The sequence below is a fragment of the Hypanus sabinus genome, chromosome 29 (assembly GCF_030144855.1).
Source record: "Hypanus sabinus isolate sHypSab1 chromosome 29, sHypSab1.hap1, whole genome shotgun sequence".
In the NCBI taxonomy this organism is placed as follows: Eukaryota; Metazoa; Chordata; class Chondrichthyes; order Myliobatiformes; family Dasyatidae; genus Hypanus; species Hypanus sabinus.
Genome location: NC_082734.1, coordinates 1825736 through 1847001, shown reverse-complemented (window position 1 = coordinate 1847001; position 21266 = coordinate 1825736). Strand labels below are relative to the sequence as shown.

At 56.0% G+C, this 21266-nt stretch overlaps 1 protein-coding gene across 2 annotated transcripts in view; it reads left to right on the top strand.

The window, feature by feature from the left end:
• The window catches only part of LOC132382869 (uncharacterized), a 43435-nt gene extending 36247 nt beyond the window's left edge, over positions 1-7188 (top strand). The window contains exons 10-12 of one of the 2 annotated variants that reach the window (XM_059953349.1): positions 518-630; positions 1009-1093; positions 6865-7184. In XM_059953349.1, coding sequence (XP_059809332.1) covers positions 518-630; positions 1009-1093; positions 6865-6921 — 255 coding nt within the window. In that variant the 3' untranslated portion in view covers positions 6922-7184. Of the gene's footprint in view, positions 1-517; positions 631-1008; positions 1094-6864 lie in introns of both variants that reach the window. The other variant, XR_009508486.1, reaches the window with a different exon arrangement.
• The last annotated feature ends 14078 nt before the right edge of the window (positions 7189-21266 follow it).

The following is a 21266-nucleotide window of genomic DNA, read 5'->3' as shown; positions in this document are numbered from 1 at the left end:
GGATGCAGCATTCGGGGGAGGGGGGTCTGTGATACAATTGGATGGAACATGGGCTGGGAGGAGATGAGGATTGGATGGGATACAGGTTGGTGGGAAGGGGCTTGGAGTGGAATTGATGAGCAATCGGGATTGGACAGAGCAAGGATGGGCTGGGAAAAGATTGCACGAGATATGGTTGGGATGGGATGGGATTGAATGAGGTGAGGTGGACTAGGAGACAATTCAACTGGGCTTTTGTGAACCGTCAAGAGAATGAAACAAGATGGAATGAGCTGGGAGGGGGTAGCCGGGAGAGGATTGGGCAGGATGGGTGTGAAGTCCGAGAGCAGGAAGGAATTGGACAGGAATGGGCTGGGAGAGAATTGGGCAGGACAGTAAACTGAGAGGTGGTTGGACAGACGGGGATGGTATTTGGACAGGGATGGAATTGGACTTCACTGGCCTCTGGGTTGCCAACATTGACCCACTCTCTCTTTCTGGTTCTCTGTACCTGCCACTACATCCCTCCCCGCCTCAGAGTCCTGTCTCCACTTTCTGGGCCCTGATTCCCAGGGACAAGGTGATCTACGTCCTCCTGGTGCTCGCCCTCCTCTCCCTGGGACTACTGCTGTCAGCCCACGGCTCCTTCCGGTGGGTCCAGGCTGGGGGTGGAGGGTGGAGGGTGAGAGATGGGGGAGAGTGGGGGGGAGAGGAGGGAGGGATGGGTTGGAGGGAGAGGGAGAATGGGGGGATAAAAAGGGGACAGATGGTGGATGAGGAGGGAGGGCAAAGGAGGGAGGTGATTGAAGGAAGTAGGTGTGACAAGGAAGGGGGAGCGAAGGGGTGAGGAAAAGGGAAATAGTAGTGGTCAAGGGAAGGATTGAGGAGGGTGAAGGGAAAGTAGAAGCTGGGAGTGACAGAGAGAGAGAAAAGTGAAGAAGTGACAGGGAACTTCTGACTTCCCACTCTCCTTTGCTCCTTCCTCTCCCCCTCTTTCACTACCCTTTCCCTCCCCTCCCGCCCCTGCAGGACGACCAGCACCCTGAGTAAGAGGCAGAAGAGGCAGCTGGTGGAGCAGCGGGAGTTCATACAGGACGCGGTGAAGGAGAGAAAGGTGAGTGTTGGGTCCCTGCTTAACCTGTCTCATCTCGCATTGAACCTTGCCCTCTGGTTCTTAATTCCTCAACCCCTGGGTGCACATTCTCCTCTGGAGTTAGGGGTCATTAATTCTGCACAGCATTGTGGGCAAAAAAAGCTGTACCATTCAAACCTGTGTTAAATTCTATCTGCCAATGTCATAGAACTCAGGATAGGAACAGATCCTTTGACCCACAATATCATTCTCAATCAATTAAACACCTAACTAACCCCTTATGTCCATCTCCATATTCACTTGTCTGACTGACAACCTCTTAAATGTATGCCTCTAGCACCACCCCGATCACCACGTTCCCCCACCACACCGAGCACCACGTTCCCCCACCACCCGGATCACCACGTTCACCCACCACCCGGATCACCACGTTCCCCCACCACCCCGAGCACCATGTTCCCCCACCACCCCGAGCACCACGTTCCCCCACCACCCGGATCACCACGTTCCCCCACCACCCCGATCACCACGTTCCCCCACCACCCCGAGCATCACATTCCCCCACCACCCCGATCACCACATTCCCCCACCACCCCGATCACCACGTTCCCCCACCACCCCGAGCATCACGTTCCCCCACCACACCGAGCACCACGTTCCCCCACCACACCGAGCACCACGTTCCCCCACCACCCCGAGCATCACGTTCCCCCACCACACCGAGCACCACGTTCCCCCACCACCCCGATCACCACGTTCCCCCACCACCCCGAGCACCACGTTCCCCCACCACCCCGATCACCACGTTCCCCCACCACCCCGAGCACCACGTTCCCCCACCACCCGGATCACCACGTTCCCCCACCACCCCGAGCACCACGTTCCCCCACCACCCCGATCACCACGTTCCCCCACCACCCCGAGCACCACGTTCCCCCACCACCCCGAGCATCACGTTCCCCCACCACCCCGAGCATCACGTTCCCCCACCACACCGAGCACCACGTTCCCCCACCACCCGGAGTCCCACGTTCCCCCACCACCCCGAGCACCACGTTCCCCCACCACCCCGATCACCACGTTCCCCCACCACCCCGAGCACCACGTTCCCCCACCACCCGGATCACCACGTTCCCCCACCACCCCGAGCACCACGTTCCCCCACCACCCGGAGCACCACGTTCCCCCACCACCCCGAGCACCACGTTCCCCCACCACCCCGATCACCACGTTCCCCCACCACCCGGATCACCACGTTCCCCCACCACCCCGAGCACCACGTTCCCCCACCACCCCGATCACCACGTTCCCCCACCATTCCGAGCACCACGTTCCCCCACCACCCCGAGCACCACGTTCCCCCACCACCCCGAGCACCACGTTCCCCCACCACCCCGATCACCACGTTCCCCCACCACCCGGATCACCACGTTCCCCCACCACCCCGATCACCACATTCCCCCACCACCCCGATCACCACGTTCCCCCACCACCCGGAGCACCACGTTCCCCCACCACCCCGAGCACCACGTTCCCCCACCACCCCGATCACCACGTTCCCCCACCACCCGGAGACCCACGTTCCCCCACCACCCGGAGACCCACGTTCCCCCACCACCCCGATCACCACGGTCCCCCCACCACCCCGATCACCACGGTCCCCCACCACCCCGAGCACCACGTTCCCCCACCACCCCGAGCACCACGTTCCCCCACCACCCCGATCACCACGTTCCCCCACCACCCCGATCACCACGTTCCCCCACCACCCCGAGCACCACGTTCCCCCACCACACCGAGCACCACGTTCCCCCACCACCCCGATCACCACGTTCCCCCACCACCCCGGGCATCACGTTCCCCCACCACCCCGATCACCACGTTCCCCCACCACCCCGAGCATCACGTTCCCCCACCACCCGGATCACCACGTTCCCCCACCACCCCGAGCACCACATTCCCCCACCACCCCGATCACCACGTTCCCCCACCACCCCGATCACCACGTTCCCCCACCACCCAGAGCACCACGTTCCCCCACCACCCGGAGAACCACGTTCCCCCACCACCCGGATCACCACGTTCCCCCACCACCCCGAGCACCACGTTCCCCCACCACTCCGAGCACCACGTTCCCCCACCACCCAGATCACCACGTTCCCCCACCACCCCGAGCACCACGTTCCCCCACCACCCGGAGCACCACGTTCCCCCACCACCCCGATCACCTCGTTCCCCCACCACCATGAGCACCACGTTCCCCCACCACCCGGATCACCACGTTCCCCCACCACCCCGAGCACCACGTTCCCCCACCACCCCGATCACCACGTTCCCCCACCACCCTGAGCACCACGTTCCCCCACCACTCGGATCACCACGTTCCCCCACCACCCGGAGACCCACGTTCCCCCACCACCCCGAGCACCACGTTCCCCCACCACCCGGATCACCACGTTCCCCCACCACCCCGATCACCACGTTCCCCCACCACCCGGAGCACCACGTTCCCCCACCACCCCGAGCACCACGTTCCCCCACCACCCGGATCACCACGTTCCCCCACCACCCGGAGTCCCACGTTCCCCCACCACCCTGATCACCACGGTCCCCCACCACCCGGATCACCACGTTCCCCCACCACCCAGATCACCACGTTCCCCCACCACCCCGATCACCACGTTCCCCCACCACCCCGATCACCACGTTCCCCCACCACCCCGAGCACCACGTTCCCCCACCACCCCGAGCACCACGTTCCCCCACCACCCCGATCACCACGTTCCCCCACCACACCGAGCACCACGTTCCCCCACCACTCCGAGCACCACGTTCCCCCACCACCCCGAGCACCACGTTCCCCCACCACCCGGATCACCACGTTCCCCCACCACCCAGATCACCACGTTCCCCCACCACCCCGATCACCACGTTCCCCCACCACCCGGAGCACCACGTTCCCCCACCACCCGGAGCACCACGTTCCCCCACCACCCCGAGCACCACGTTCCCCCACCACCCGGAGAACCACGTTCCCCCACCACCCCGATCACCACGTTCCCCCACCACCCGGATCACCACGTTCCCCCACCACCCCGATCACCACGTTCCCCCACCACCCCGATCACCACGTTCCCCCACCACCCCGAGCACCAAGTTCCCCCACCACCCCGATCACCACGTTCCCCCACCACCCCGATCACCACGTTCCCCCACCACCCCGATCACCACGTTCCCCCACCACCCCGATCACCACGTTCCCCCACCACCCCGATCACCACGTTCCCCCACCACCCCGAGCACCACGTTCCCCCACCACCCCGAGCACCACGTTCCCCCACCACCCAGATCACCACGTTCCCCCACCACCCCGAGCACCACGTTCCCCCACCACACCGAGTATCACGTTCCCCCACCACCCCGAGCACCACGTTCCCCCACCACCCCGATCACCACGTTCCCCCACCACCCCGAGCACCACGTTCCCCCACCACCCCGATCACCACGTTCCCCCACCACCCCGAGCACCACGTTCCCCCACCACCCCGATCACCACGTTCCCCCACCACACCGAGCACCACGTTCCCCCACCACCCCGAGCACCACGTTCCCCCACCACCCGGAGCACCACGTTCCCCCACCACCCCGATCACCACGTTCCCCCACCACCCCGATCACCACGTTCCCCCACCACCCCGAGCACCACGTTCCCCCACCACCCCGAGCACCACGTTCCCCCACCACACCGAGCACCACGTTCCCCCCACCACACCGAGCACCACGTTCCCCCACCACCCCGAGCACCACGTTCCCCCACCACCCCGAGCACCACGTTCCCCCACCACCCCGAGCACCACGTTCCCCCACCACACCGAGCACCACGTTCCCCCACCACCCCGAGCACCACGTTCCCCCACCACACTGAGCATCACGTTCCCCCACCACCCCGATCACCACGTTCCCCCACCACCCCGAGCATCACGTTCCCCCACCACCCGGATCACCACGTTCCCCCACCACCCCGAGCACCACGTTTCCCCACCACCCCGATCACCACGTTCCCCCACCACCCCGAGCATCACGTTCCCCCACCACCCCGAGCACCACATTCCCCCCACCACCCCGATCACCACGTTTCCCCCACCACACCGAGCACCACGTTCCCCCACCACCCCGAGCACCACGTTCCCCCACCACCCGGATCACCACGTTCCCCCACCACCCCGAGCACCACGTTCCCCCACCACCCCGATCACCACGTTCCCCCACCACCCCGAGCATCACGTTCCCCCACCACCCCGATCACCACGTTCCCCCAACCACCCGGATCACCACGTTCCCCCACCACCCCGAGCACCACGTTCCCCCACCACCCCGAGCACCACGTTCCCCCACCACACCGAGCATCACGTTCCCCCACCACCCGGAGCACCACGTTCCCCCACCACCCCGAGCACCACGTTCCCCCACCACCCCGAGCACCACGTTCCCCCACCACCCCGAGCATCACGTTCCCCCACCACCCCGAGCACCACGTTCCCCCACCACCCCGAGCACCACGTTCCCCCACCACCCCGAGCAGAACGTTCCCCCACCACCCGGATCACCACGTTCCCCCACCACACCGAGCACCACGTTCCCCCACCACCCGGATCACCACGTTCCCCCACCACCCCGAGCACCACGTTCCCCACCACCCCGAGCACCACGTTCCCCCACCACCCCGATCACCACGTTCCCCCACCACCCCGAGCACCACGTTCCCCCACCACACCGAGCATCACGTTCCCCCACCACCCCGAGCACCACGTTCCCCCACCACACCGAGCACCACGTTCCCCCCACCACCCGGAGCACCACGTTCCCCCACCACCCCGAGCAGAACGTTCCCCCACCACCCGGATCACCACGTTCCCCCACCACACCGAGCACCACGTTCCCCCACCACCCCGAGCACCACGTTCCCCCACCACCCGGAGAACCACGTTCCCCCACCACCCGGAGAACCACGTTCCCCCACCACCCCGATCACCACGTTCCCCCACCACCCCGATCACCACGTTCCCCCACCACCCGGAGCACCACGTTCCCCCACCACCCGGATCACCACGTTCCCCCACCACCCCCGATCACCACGTTCCCCCACCACCCCGATCACCACGTTCCCCCACCACCCGGATCACCACGTTCCCCCACCACCCGGAGACCCACGTTCCACCACCACCCGGATCACCACGTTCCCCCACCACCCCGAGCACCACGTTCCCCCACCACCCCGAGCACCACGTTCCCCCACCACCCCGAGCACCACGTTCCCCCACCACCCCGACCACGTTCCCCCACCACCCCGAGCACCACGTTCCCCCCACCACCCGGATCACCACGTTCCCCCACCACCCGGAGACCCACGTTCCACCACCACGCGGATCACCACGTTCCCCCACCACCCGGAGCACCACGTTCCCCCACCACCCGGATCACCACGTTCCCTGTCCCTTTACAGTTGACCTCGTAAAGTGCATCACCTCACTCTTTGCCTGTATTAAACTCCGTCAGCCATTTGTCTGCCCATATCAGCAACCGATGTATATCCTGCTGTATCCTTTAGCAAACTTCTCCACTGCCCACACCACCAGCAATCACAAGCTTACCAAACCACATCTTCTCTGGGGATTTGCCACCCATTCGTGTGTGGGGGATCGGGTGGAGGGGTTTGAGACCAGGGAGCTTGTCCTACGCAGGCCTGTCATCAGCCCTTCCCATCCTCACCGCCTCTGTCTGTGTTCCCACAGAAGCAGCTGTATGAGGAGTACCTACGGCAGAGCGTGGGAGAACACGAGGCGTTGTGATTGTTCACTGTCAGCTGATCCCAACTGGAACTCAGACACTAACAGTGTCCATCTCTCCAACTGACAGAAACTGTGAATTAAAACATTCCCCTCCCTCTCTCTCTTCTCCCCTTCTCCCTCCCCCTCACCCACTCTTCCTCTCTTTCCCCCTCTCTCTTCCCCTTTGTCTTTCCCCCCTCTCTTTCCCCTCTTTCCCACCTCTCTCCCCCTCTTTCCCCCTCTCTTTCCCCCTCTCTCTCCCCCTCTCTCTCCCCCTCTCTCTCCCCCTCTCTCTCCCCCCTCTCTCTCCCCCCTCTCTCTCCCCCCTCTCTCTCCCCCCTCTCTCTCCCCCCTCTCTCTCCCCCCTCTCTCTCCCCCCTCTCTCTCCCCCCTCTCTCTCCCCCCTCTCTCTCCCCCCTCTCTCTCCCCCCTCTCCCCCCTCTCTCTCCCCCCTCTCTCTCCTCCCTCTCTCTCCCCCCTCTCTCTCCCCCCTCTCTCTCCCCCCTCTCTCTCCCCCCTCTCTCCCCCCTCTCTCTCCCCCCTCTCTCTCCCCCCTCTCTCTCCCCCCTCTCTCTCCCCCCTCTCTCTCCCCCCTCTCTCTCTTCTTCCTCCCTCTCTTCTTCCTCCCTCTCTTCTTCCTCCCTCTCTTCTTCCTCCCTCTCTCTTCCTCACCTCTCTCTCTCTCTCATTCCTCCCCCTCACCCTCTCCTCCCCCTCTCTCTACCTCACAAGTGCCTTGCGTCTGCTTCCATGTGCAGTGTTACGGTCGATGTGTGGCCGGCCAGGTGGGTGTTAGTGGAGGTTGCCCTCTCTGACTCCATCCTGCACATCACCACCCCCCGTCTCCAGTGGAAACTCACCAAGAGTAACAAGTTTGCAACCTCCCCCCTCCAACACACCGCCTGTCCTGCTGATCTGCCCTGCCCCTGGATTTTCTACGTTTTGTACTGACCTGAATAAAATTTGGAACTGTGACACAACCCGTATCCTGGGTGAAAGAGTAGGACACACACACAGTGTCCCAAACACGGGGCCAATGGAACACACACACACACACACACTCTCTCTCTCTCTCTCTCCTCCCTTCCCCTCCTCCTCTCCCTCTCTCTCCTTCCCTCCCTCTCTTCCCCCCATTGCACCCTCCATCATGCACTTTCTCTCTCCGCCTCTCGTGTGTTCTCTCTCACACACACACAGACACACACACACACACACACATGAAGAAAGTACCAAGCCTGTGCTTTGCAGTTTTTATTCAGTGAACCAGCCTTTGCCGGTGTCTTGTGCACGATCTGTTCATGGCTCAGCCCTCTCTTTCCGCTTGCTAACCACCAGACCCCTCCTTGTCCCGTTATTAGGAAGTCGGAGGTGAGTCAAGGTCCACAGCTACAAATTCTCGGAGATGGGGGGCGGTGAGGGAGGAGGGTTAGGGCTGCAGCAGGAAAGCACAGGGCAGCCTCATTCTGCAAAGGCACTGGGAGAGGGTGTGTGTGGAGGGTGATTGGGTGAACCTCTGGAAGGTGTGGAACCAAGGTCGGATGAATCTAAAGAGGATTATTCAAGGAGTGGGGAGGTGGTGGAGAGATAGGAAGCAGAGGGGAGATAAAGAAGGCATGAGGAGGAAGGAGATGGGTAGATCATTGGGGGGCTAAGGGGGCAGATAGGTGGATCATGGGAGGACTGGGAGGTGGGATCACAGGGCATGAAGAGAGATTTTAGCAATCGGGATTAGAATGGGCAAAGTGGCAGGTTGAATGCAGAAGTGTATAGAGGTGTGCTTTGGTAGAAGGAATATTTTCTAAATGAGGAGCAAAGTGAGAAATTGGAGGTGCAAAGAGATGAAGTCCAAGTGCAGGATTCTGGAGGTTAACTTGACAGTTGACGATGGGGATGAAGGCAAATGTAAGGTCAGCTTTCATTTCCAGAGGATTGGAATACTTTGTAATCTAACGTTTTTCAGGCCACACTTGGAGCATTGTCAGCAGTTTGGGGCTCTAATCTGAGAACGGATGTGCTGGCATTGCAGAGTGCTGAGAATCACAGAAATTATTCTGAAAGGATTAACTGTGAGGAGCTGTGATGGCTGTGGACCGGTACTCACTGGAGTTTAGAAGAATGATGGGGAGGGGGCTGGGGGTGGAATCTCATTGAAGCCTAACAAGGAGTGAATCTGCAGAGGATGTTTCCAATAGTGAAGTAGCCTAGGACCAGAGGGCACATCCTCAATAGAAAGATGCCCCTTTAGAACAGCGATTAGAGGGAATTTCTTTAGCCAGAGGGTGGTGAATCTGTGTAATTCATCAACATAGGTTGCTGTGGAGGTCAAGTCATTGGGTCTATTTAAAGCAGAGGTTGACCAAGTTCTTGATTAGTCAGCACACCAATGGTTACAGGGAGCAGGCAGGAGAATGGGATGGACAGGGATAATAAATCAGCCATGATGGAATACGGAGCAGACACGATTGGCCAAATGGCATAATTCTGCTAATGGTCTATCCCTTCGGATTCCAAAGAATCCCACGGCATTCCCAAGCCAAGTCCGGTCTGAGAGCTTCCTTGCAATCCGGTCCGATGTCCGATGTGTCCAGTCCTGAGACACGTCCTGGGGGAGATGAAGGGGAAGGCAGTTAATATTGGTTGAAAGGGACTCTGGTTCAGGGTTCGATGGGACGTGAGGGCAGGTGACATTAGATCCCAATAGGCTGGGGCTCTGGGGCAACAGGAACAACGTTGACAGGAAGGGGATCTGCGCAGGGTGGGGGCAATGAGAGGGGAGGGGAATCACGTGGGAACAGGAGATTGAATGATCAGCGATTGGATGAGAGGAGAGAGTGATGGGGAGAAAGATTGGAGGAAGGGGGGAAATTGGACATATGAGGGAAAGGGGGAGAGAGGGAAGGAAGCTGCAGATAGGGTAGGGAGAAAATAGGTGGAGGGAATGGGGGGATGATGGACAGAGGGAGCAAGGGAGAGCATGGATGGTGGAACGGAGGGTGCGGGTGGGTAGAAAAGAGGGAGAGGATGGCCAGCAGAGCATCTGGGACGACGGGCCTGGACACCTGTCCTACCTGCTTTCAATTCTCCTTCCTCTTCCGCTCGCTCTGCTGGAGTTTAGCTGCCAATTTCCTCTCGTGTCCAGCTGGGCTGTGACGGTTGGTATGTTCACTCGCTTCCTTTTTACTCCTCCCCTTCCGGCTCCCACCACCTGTGGGACAGTCAGAAAGAGCTGAGTGTACAGTCTAACCCCACCCAGGGAAGAGGGGAGTGCCCCTCCCACCCCCAATCGGTAAATGTGGGTTGTGTGTGTGGGGACTAACTCCACCCAGGGAAGAGGGGAGTGCCCCGCACACCCCTGATAGGTAAATGTGGGTTGTGTGTGGGGACTAACTCCACCCAGGGAAGAGGGGAGTGCCCCTCCCACCCCCGATTGGTAAATGTGGGTTGTGTGTAGGGACTATCTCCACCCAGGGAAGAGGGGGTGCCCCTCACACCCCTGATCTGTAAACGTGGGTTGTGTGTAGGGACTATCTCCACCCAGGGAAGAGGGGAGTGCCCCTCACACCCCTGATCTGTAAACGTGGGTTGTGTGTAGGGATTATCTCCACCCAGGGAAGAGGGGAGTGCCCCTCACACCCCAGATCTGTAAATGTGGGTTGTGTGTGTCGGGACTATCTCCACCAAGGGAAGAGGGGAGTGCCCCTCCCACCCCCCGATCGGTAAATGTGGGTTTTGTGTGTAGGGACTATCTCCACCCAAGGAAGAGGGGAGTGCCCCTCACACCCCTGATCTGTAAACGTGGGTTGTGTGTAGGGATTATCTCCACCCAGGGAAGAGGGGAGTGCCCCTCCCACCCCTGATCGGTAAATGTGGGTTGTGTGTAGGGATTATCTCCACCCAGGAAGAGGGGAGTGCCCCTCCCACCCCCGATCGGTAAATGTGGGTTGTGTGTAGGGACTATCTCCACCCAGGGAAGAGGGGGTGCCCCTCACTCCCCAGATCTGTAAATGTGGGTTGTGTGTAGGGACTATCTCCACCCAGGGAAGAGGGGAGTGCCCCTCACACCCCTGATCTGTAAACGTGGGTTGTGTGTAGGGATTATCTCCACCCAGGGAAGAGGGGAGCGCCCCTCACACCCCAGATCTGTAAATGTGGGTTGTGTGTGTAGGGACTATCTCCACCCAGGGAAGAGGGGGTGCCCCTCACACCCCTGATCTGTAAACGTGGGTTGTGTGTAGGGATTATCTCCACCCAGGGAAGAGGGGAGTGCCCCTCCCACCCCCCGATCGGTAAATGTGGGTTTTGTGTGTAGGTACTATCTCCACCCAAGGAAGAGGGGAGTGCCCCTCACACCCCTGATCTGTAAATGTGGGTTGTGTGTGTAGGGACTAACTCCACCAAGGGAAGAGGGGAGTGCCCCTCCCACCCCCCGATCGGTAAATGTGGGTTTTGTGTGTAGGGACTATCTCCACCCAAGGAAGAGGGGAGTGCCCCTCACACCCCTGATCTGTAAACGTGGGTTGTGTGTAGGGATTATCTCCACCCAGGGAAGAGGGGAGTGCCCCTCCCACCCCAGATCTGTAAATGTGGGTTGTGTGTGTAGGGACTATCTCCACCCAGAGAAGAGGGGAGTGCCCCTCCCACCCCTGATCGGTAAATGTGGGTTGTGTGAAGGGTCTATCTCCACCCAGGGAAGAGGAGATTGCCCCTCACACCCCAATCTGTAAATGTAGGTTTTGTGCTTAGGGACTATCTCCACCCAGGGAAGAGGGGGTGCCCCTCACACCCCGGATCTGTAAATGTGGGTTGTGTGTAGGGACTATCTCCACCCAGGGAAGAGGGGGGTTCCCCTCACACCCCTGATCTGTAAATGTGGGTTAAGTGAATGGACTTTCTCCACCCAGAGAAGAGGGGAGTTCCCCTCACACCCCTGATCTGTAAACGTAGTTCGTGTGTGTCGGGACTTTCTCCACCCAGGGAAGAGGGGAGTGCCCCTCACACCCCTGATCTGTAAACGTGGGTTGTGTGTAGGGATTATCTCCACCCAGGGAAGAGGGGAGTGCCCCTCCCACCCCCCGATCGGTAAATGTGGGTTTTGTGTGTAGGTACTATCTCCACCCAAGGAAGAGGGGAGTGCCCCTCACACCCCTGATCTGTAAATGTGGGTTGTGTGTGTAGGGACTATCTCCACCAAGGGAAGAGGGGAGTGCCCCTCCCACCCCCCGATCGGTAAATGTGGGTTTTGTGTGTAGGGACTATCTCCACCCAAGGAAGAGGGGAGTGCCCCTCACACCCCTGATCTGTAAACGTAGTTCGTGTGTGTCGGGACTTTCTCCACCCAGGGAAGAGGGGAGTGCCCCTCACACCGCTGATCTGTAAACGTAGTTCGTGTGTGGGGGGACTATCTCCACCCAGGGAAGAGTGGAGTTCCCCTCACACCCCGATCTGTAAACGTGGGTTGTGTGTTTTGGGACTATCTCCACCCAGGGAAGAGGGGAGTGCCCCTCACACCCCAATCTGTAAATGTGGGTTGTGTGTGTTGGGACTATCTCCACCCAGGGAAGAGTGGAGTTCCCCTCACACCCCGATCTGTAAACGTGGGTTGTGTGTTTTGGGACTATCTCCACCCAGGGAAGAGGGGGGGTGCCCCTCACACCCCTGATCTGTAAATGTGGGTTTTGTGTGTAGGGACTATCTCCACCCAAGGAAGAGCGGAGTACTGCTCACACCCCTGATCTGTAAATGTGGGTTGTGTGTGTTGGGACTATCTCCACCCAGGGAAGAGGGGAGTGCCCCTCACACCCCTGATCTGTAAATGTGGGTTGTGTGTGTAGTGACTATCTCCACCCAGGGAAGAGGGGAGTGCCCCTCACACCCCTGATCTGTAAATGTGGGTTGTGTGTGTCGGGACTTTCTCCACCCAGGGAAGAGGGGAGTGCCCCTCACACCCCTGATCTGTAAACGTAGTTCGTGTGTGTCGGGACTTTCTCCACCCAGGGAAGAGGGGAGTGCCCCTCACACCCCTGATCTGTAAACGTAGTTCGTGTGTGTCGGGACTTTCTCCACCCAGGGAAGAGGGGAGTGCCCCTCACACCCCTGATCTGTAAACGTAGTTCGTGTGTGTCGGGACTTTCTCCACCCAGGGAAGAGGGGAGTGCCCCTCACACCGCTGATCTGTAAACGTAGTTCGTGTGTGGGGGGACTATCTCCACCCAGGGAAGAGTGGAGTTCCCCTCACACCCCGATCTGTAAACGTGGGTTGTGTGTTTTGGGACTATCTCCACCCAGGGAAGAGGGGAGTGCCCCTCACACCCCAATCTGTAAATGTGGGTTGTGTGTGTTGGGACTATCTCCACCCAGGGAAGAGTGGAGTTCCCCTCACACCCCGATCTGTAAACGTGGGTTGTGTGTTTTGGGACTATCTCCACCCAGGGAAGAGGGGGGGTGCCCCTCACACCCCTGATCTGTAAATGTGGGTTTTGTGTGTAGGGACTATCTCCACCCAAGGAAGAGCGGAGTACTGCTCACACCCCTGATCTGTAAATGTGGGTTGTGTGTGTTGGGACTATCTCCACCCAGGGAAGAGGGGGGTTCCCCTCACACCCCTGATCTGTAAATGTGGGTTAAGTGAATGGACTTTCTCCACCCAGAGAAGAGGGGAGTTCCCCTCACACCCCTGATCTGTAAACGTAGTTCGTGTGTGTCGGGACTTTCTCCACCCAGGGAAGAGTGGAGTTCCCCTCACACCCCGATCTGTAAACGTGGGTTGTGTGTTTTGGGACTATCTCCACCCAGGGAAGAGGGGAGTGCCCCTCACACCCCAATCTGTAAATGTGGGTTGTGTGTGTTGGGACTATCTCCACCCAGGGAAGAGTGGAGTTCCCCTCACACCCCTGATCTGTAAATGTGGGTTTTGTGTGTAGGGACTATCTCCACCCAAGGAAGAGCGGAGTACTGCTCACACCCCTGATCTGTAAATGTGGGTTGTGTGTGTTGGGACTATCTCCACCCAGGGAAGAGGGGAGTGCCCCTCACACCCCTGATCTGTAAATGTGGGTTGTGTGTGTAGTGACTATCTCCACCCAGGGAAGAGGGGAGTGCCCCTCACACCCCTGATCTGTAAATGTGGGTTGTGTGTGTTGTGACTATCTCCACCCAGGGAAGAGGGGAGTGCCCCTCACTCCCCAGATCTGTAAATGTGGGTTGTGTGTGTAGGGACTATCTCCACCCAGGGAAGAGGGGGTGCCCCTCACACCCCGGATCTGTAAATGTGGGTTAAGTGAATGGACTTTCTCCACCCAGAGAAGAGGGGAGTTCCCCTCACACCCCTGATCTGTAAACGTAGTTCGTGTGTGTCGGGACTTTCTCCACCCAGGGAAGAGGGGAGTGCCCCTCACACCCCTGATCTGTAAACGTAGTTCGTGTGTGTCGGGACTTTCTCCACCCAGGGAAGAGGGGAGTGCCCCTCACACCCCTGATCTGTAAACGTAGTTCGTGTGTGTCGGGACTATCTCCACCCAGGGAAGAGTGGAGTTCCCCTCACACCCCGATCTGTAAACGTGGGTTGTGTGTTTTGGGACTATCACCACCCAGGGAAGAGGGGAGTGCCCCTCACACCCCTGATTTTTAAATGTGGGTTTTGTGTGTAGGGACTATCTCGACCCAGGGAGGATGGGAGTGCCCCTCACACCCCTGAGCTGTAAACGTGGGTTGTGTGTAGGGACTATCTCCACCCAGGGAAGAGGGGAGTGCCCCTCACACCCCTGATCTGTAAACGTAGTTTGTGTGTGTCGGGACTTTCTCCACCCAGGGAAGAGGGGAGTGCCCCTCACACCCCAATCTGTAAACCTGGGTTGTGTGTGTAGTGACTATCTCCACCCAGGGAAGAGGGGGTTGCCCCTCACACCCCTGATCTGTAAATGTGGGTTGTGTGTAGGGACTATCTCCACCCAGGGAGGATGGGAGTGCCCCTCACACCCCAATTTGTAAACGTGGGTTGTGTGTAGGGACTATCTCCACCCAGGGAGGATGGGAGTGCCCCTCACACCCCTGAACTGTAAACGTGGGTTGTGTGTAGGGACTATCTCCACCAAGGGAAGAGGGGAGTTCCCCTCACACCCCCGATCTGTAAATGTGGGTTGTGTGAAGGGACGATCACCACCAAGTTAAGTGGGGAGTGCCCCTCACACCCGATCCGTGGGTGTGGACGAGGTAATATGGACAGTGTCCCTCTGTGAACGTGGGAACCGGGTAATGAGGGTTTGTGTGCATGGGCTAATCCCACAAAGGGAGGTTGGAGCTTCGGACTTGAGGTGCAAGGAAACCCTGGACAGGCTGGGACTCGTTTCCCGGAACCTAGGAGACTGATAGTTTTATAAAACCTGTAAGAGCTTAGATAGGACGAATGTGCACAGAGTCCCCAATGTTGGGGGATGAAGAACGATAGAGAAGAGGTTTAACGTGAGAGGGGAGATGGGAGCCGCGGAACATCTTTGTCACACAGGTTCGTGGATAGGAAAGGCTAAGGGGCTCATGGCCACACGGGAAGCACCTTGGGCAGCAGTGACGAGCAGGGTGGAAGACTGTCCTGTTCCTGTTCCACCTGTGTTCATCGGGGGAAGGGCAAAGGGGCGGCTGGGGCTTCGAGTTGGGCATTGGGAAGAGACTTGTGGGTTTCTGTGAAAGAGGGGGCAAGAAGTCCCGCGCGGCAGCGTTCAGGGGAAGCTGGATGCAGATTTTAACGGCGGCGCATTGCTGGCTGAACACTCCCTTTTCGTCAACAAGCCAGCCGGCTGTGGACTTTGCCTCCACAGCCCTTGGAAACGAGAGTACAGCAAACAGTTCGAGAGGTGCCGAAGGCCTTCACAGCCTAAAAAAAACATGTCTTTGCGGTCAAGGAGACCTAACCGTGTTTAAACAATTGATTGATTAAAATGATAAAATGCAGATAGACTATTAAAAACCTGGTTGAGTGGCGCCACAACAGCCTCTCGCTCAACGCCAGCAAAACTAATGAGCTGATTATCCAGTACAGGAGAAAAAATAGAGAACAGCATAGTACAAATCTTCCGCCCACAACACTGTACTGTGCAGACCTTTTATTCTGTCCAAGACCAATCTAACCCTTCCATGCCTCTATTTCTTTCATCCACATGCCTATCTCAGTGGATCTTAAATGTCCCTAACATATCTACCTCCACCCAGCAGTAGGTTCGATCAACTCTATACTTCCCTGCAGTCACCTCTGTTCGCTCTGCTGCCTTAGGAAAAAGGTACTGACTGTCCAATCTGCCTCTCTTGTCATTTTACTTCTATCAACTCACCCCTCAAAGAGAAAAGCCCTCGCTCGTCCACCCCTTTCTCATCGGACGTGCTCTCTCATCCTGGCAGCACGCTGGTAACTCACATATGCGTTTCTATAGCCTTTACATCCTTCCTACAATAAGGCGACCAGATCTGAACACAGTATTCCAAGCGGGGTCTAACCAAAGTTTTATAGAGCTGTAACATAACTTCGCAGGTCTTGAACTCAATCCCTGACAAACAAAGACTATCATACCACATGCCTTCTTAATCACCCCATTGACTTGGAGGTGTCTGGATTTGGACCCCAATATCCCTCTGTTCCTGCACACTGCTAAGAATCCAACCATTAACCTTGTACTGTGCCTTCAAGTTTGATCTTCCAGAGTGGTATTTTGGAGTCATAGAACACTACAGCACAGAAAAGGTCTTTTGGCTCATCTAGTCTGTGCTGAACAATTATTATGCCTCGTCCCAGTGACCTACGTCTGGGCCATACTCCTCCCATCCATGCATTTATTCAAACCTCTCTCAAAGATAGCAGCCAAACTTGCATCCACCACTTCCATTGTCAGCTCGTTCCAGGATTGATCCTCTCACCACCCTCTGAGCCGGAAAGTTCAACCTCAAGTTTTTCTTTAGGCATTTCACCTTTTACCCTTAACCCATGACCTCTAATGCCTGCTTGCATTTATCAAATCTCTCCTCATTCTCCTTCGCTCTAGGGGGAAAAAAGTCCTAATCTATTTAACTTTTCCTAATAACTCAGGTCTTCAAGTTCCAGCAATATCCTTGTAAATTTTCTCTGCACTATTTCAATATTATTGATATCTTTCCTGTAGATAGGTAACCAGAACCGCACACAATCCTCAAAATTTGACCTCAACAACGTCTTATGCAACTTCAATGTAACATCCCACCTGGTGGGCTAACCTCTACCTTGCCAAGACCAGGTGGCAACTTTCAGACACCACTCCGAGCCATCAGAAAACTATCTCTGACACCATCACAGACTTCATCAAATCTGGAGAACTCCCACCCACTGCCACCAAGCTCATGGTTCCCTTACTCCTCCCCTCCCCCCCAACCACTGCTCATTTCTAACTCTGGTTGATCTTTCATTGATCCTGTTGTAATCACTGCTTCATAGATTTGCTGAGTATGCCTGCAGGAAAATGAATCTCAGAGTTATATTTGGTGATATATACTGTATATACTCTGATAATAAAATTTACTTTCAACTTTGAATTTCTACGAAAGATCCACAAACCTGACTGTCCAGGTTGGCCAATTTTCTCTGCCTGCTCCTGCCACACTGAACTTAAGTCCTCAAACCTCAACTCTATCCCCTTGGTTCAGTTCCTTCCCACCTGCATCTGTGCTGCTTCTCGTGGTCTCAATCTCCTCACTAACTTTTAAATTCCCTGACCTAGGCCATCTCATTTTGATCATGGATGTCCAGACCCTATGCACTTTTATACCCCATCAAGAAGACCTTAAAGTTCTCAGTTTCTTTCTCAATAAGATTGAACCAGTTACTCTCCTCCACCTGGCTGAACTGGTCCTCACCCTCAACAATTTTTCCTTCAGCTCCTCCCACTTTCTCCAGACTCGAAGGGTAGCTATTGGCTGTTTTTTCATTGGTTAATAGAACAGTCCATGTTCCAAGCCTTTCCCAGGAATGCTCCTCAACACTGATGACTGTGTTGGTGCTGCTTCATGCAGCCATGCTGAGTGTCAATTTCTTTAACTTCCCTCAATTTCCACCCTGCCCTTAAATTCACTCAGTCTATTCTTGACACCTCACTCCCCTTTCTCGATCTCTCTGTCTCCATCTACAGAGACAAACGGTCAACCAACATCTTTTATAAAGCTACCAATTTCCAAGGCTATCTGACTATACCCCTTCCCACCCTATCTCCTGTAAAAATGCTATTCCCTCTTTGTCTCCATGGCATCTTTCACCAGGATGAGGTGTTCCTTTCCAAAGTTGTCCTCCTCAGAGTTTCCCTTCCTCCACAATTGTTGCTGCCCTCACCTGCATCACCTCAATTTCCCGAACATTTGTGCTCACCCCATCTTCCCGCCACCTTAACAGAGATAGTGTTTCTCTTGTCCTTGAGTCCGATGAGTCTCCGGGTCCAACTCATCATTCTGAGTACTGGGATCCTACCACCAAAGATATCTTCACCCCTCTCTGCTTTCCACAAGGAACTTTTCCTCCATGATTCCCTTGTCCATTCATCCTGCAAGTGGCCAAAGTGCTACCCATTAACCTCCATTCAGAGCCCCAAGCAGTCCTTCCTGGTCAATCTGCCAGTCGGTGCTTCCAAAGAGGCCTCCTCTACATTGGTGAGGCCCATCGGAAATGGGGAACCAACTTCTGCTCCATCTGCAAAGTGTGGTGCTTTCCAGTGGCCAACCAGTTTAATTCCAATCCCCATTCCTGTTCTCTGACATGTTGGTCCAATGACAATTCTTGTGCGAAGCTGAGGCTACCCTCAAGGTGAAGGGCAACACCTTATATTCCATCTGGGTAGCCTCCAACCTGATAGTATGAATATCAATTGCCCCTTCAGGTAAAAAAAATCCCTCGCCTTTCCCACTCTGACCTCCTGCATCTTCTCACCTGCCTGTCACCTCTCCCTGTGTCCCCTCCTCCCTCTCTTTCTCGATCCCTTTGTTCTGCCGCACTCCTCAGTGCCCTGCCATTCTCTGTGTGAGATCTAATCTGGTTTGTCCTCCCAAAATGCAACACTTCACACTTGTCTGCATTGCGTTCCGTCTGCCACTTTTCCTCCCATATTTCCTGGCGGTTCAGACACCTCTGGGTTGAACTCCATATGCCAGGTCTCAGCCCAGCTCTGCATCAATGTCCCACTGTGATCTACGACAACGTTCGAGACTATCCACAACACCAGCAACCTTCATGTTATTGACCTTCAAGTCAGAGTCCATGAGGTAGCCCTCATTAGGGAATCGGAGGGTCAGTCGCTTTAAATTCCTCTTACTAGACCATCAGTCTCGGGACCAGGATGTCCCGAACCCAGGACCAGGATCACTCTCGGGTCCAGGCAGGCACCTCCACTTTCATGGAAGCTTGTGTAGGTCCACATGCCACCCTAAACTTTGACAAACTTCTATAGATGCACAGCTGGTAGTACCCTGACTGGTTGCATCACAGCTTGGTATGGATAGAATGGGGAAATTGGTGAATACAGCCCAGTCCATCACAGGGAAACGCAGCCTCACCACTGAGCACATTTACCAGCGGCATCTGAAACCCCACTGTCCAGGCCATGCACTATCACCCTTCAGGAGCTACAGAAGCCTTAGGTCCCACACCATCGGGTTCAGGAACAGATATTGCCCTACAACCATCAGGATCCGAAAGAAAACTTCACTCACCTCGACTCTGAATTTATTCTATGAACTACAGACTCGCTTTCGAGAACTCTTTCCAACTCACAGTCTCAGTCTTGTTTTTATTTGCACAGCTTGTCTCATGGCCATTGTTTGTCAGTCTTTTCCTGTTTATGTGTAGTTTCCATAAAATTCTACCCTAATTCATTTTTAACTGTGAATGCCTACAAAAAATGAATCTCAATATCGTGTATTTGGTAAAACATACATATTTCGAAAATAGATTTACTTTGAAGTTAGTCCTTTTTTTCTGAGTAGAGAAGACAGCCGGTATTCCCCCCCCCCCCGCCCCCCAACCCAGGATGGAAATGTCCAATAGCAGAGGGCATGTATTTGAGAGTGGGTAAGTTCAGAGGAAGTGTACAGAGCTATTTTTGTTTACACAGCGAGTGGTGGGTGCCTGGAATATGTTGCCCAGGGTGATGGTGAAGACAGATACGTTGAGGTGCTTTAGAACCTGTTAGACAGAAACATGGGTGTGCAGGAAATGGAAGGACGTGACCTTAGTGTGCGTTTATTATAGTTATATATACCAAGATACAGTGAAAAGCTTATCTTTGTTCAGTTTACACAATGCGTTGAGCTCAAGATAACCCAATGATAATGCAGAATGAAGTGTGTTAGCTGCGGAAGGGGTGCAGTGCAGGTGAACTCTAAAGTGCAAGAACATATTGAGGTAGGTTGTGAGGTCAGGTGCCAGCTAACAGCGGGTGAGGTTGTCCTTGAGCCAGGCGCTACCTGCGTTTAGGCTTTCAGATCTTCAGCCCAACCGGAGAGGGAATGTTTGGGGTTCAGAAAGGACTTTGGTTATGCTGGCTGCACACTGTAGAAGTGTGGAAAGAGTCCGTTAAGGGTTCCGTGATGTGCTGAGCTGTGGCCTCAACTCTGTAATTTTGTAGCAGTCACGGACAGAGCAGATGCCGGACCAACCTGTGGTGCATCCAAAAAGAATGCGTGTACGGTGCATTGATAACAGTTGGGAAGGGTTGACGGGGACTTCTTTAGCCCCCTGAGGAGGTTAAGGTGGGGATTTCTTTAATCCCCAGAGGAGGTTAAGGCTCTGGTGAGTTTTCTTGGTTGAGACATCAACATGGACGGAGCAGGACGGGTTGTTGGTGATGGAACCTGAAGCTCTTAACCCTCTAGGCTTCAGCACTGTTGATGTAGACAGAACTATGTCCACCCCCACCCCTACCCCGTGTAAATGGAGATAGTACAGAATCTGGCCACATAATGAATATACAGGAGTAGCGGCTGAGGACGCAACCTTTTCTTCTAGGTATTTCAAAATGCCTGATGCCAGAGAATGTGCTTTTAAGTTGAGAGAGGGAAAGTTTAAGGCCATGTGAAGGTTGATTTTTTTTAATACAGAGAGTGGTTGATGTCTGGAGTGGATTACTAGGGCTGGAATCCCGAGTTCAAGAGTCATAAACATGAAGTGGATGGAACTATAGTATCTATTGGCATCAAGATCATACATGATGGGCTGAATGGCCTGTCCATAGAACCATAAAACCATTTAGGCCATCAAGTCTGCTCTGCCATTCCATCATGACTGATTTAATTTCCCTCTACCCCATTCTCCCGTCTTCTCTCCGTAACTTATGAACCTCCACTTTAAATGTACCCAATGACTTGGCCTC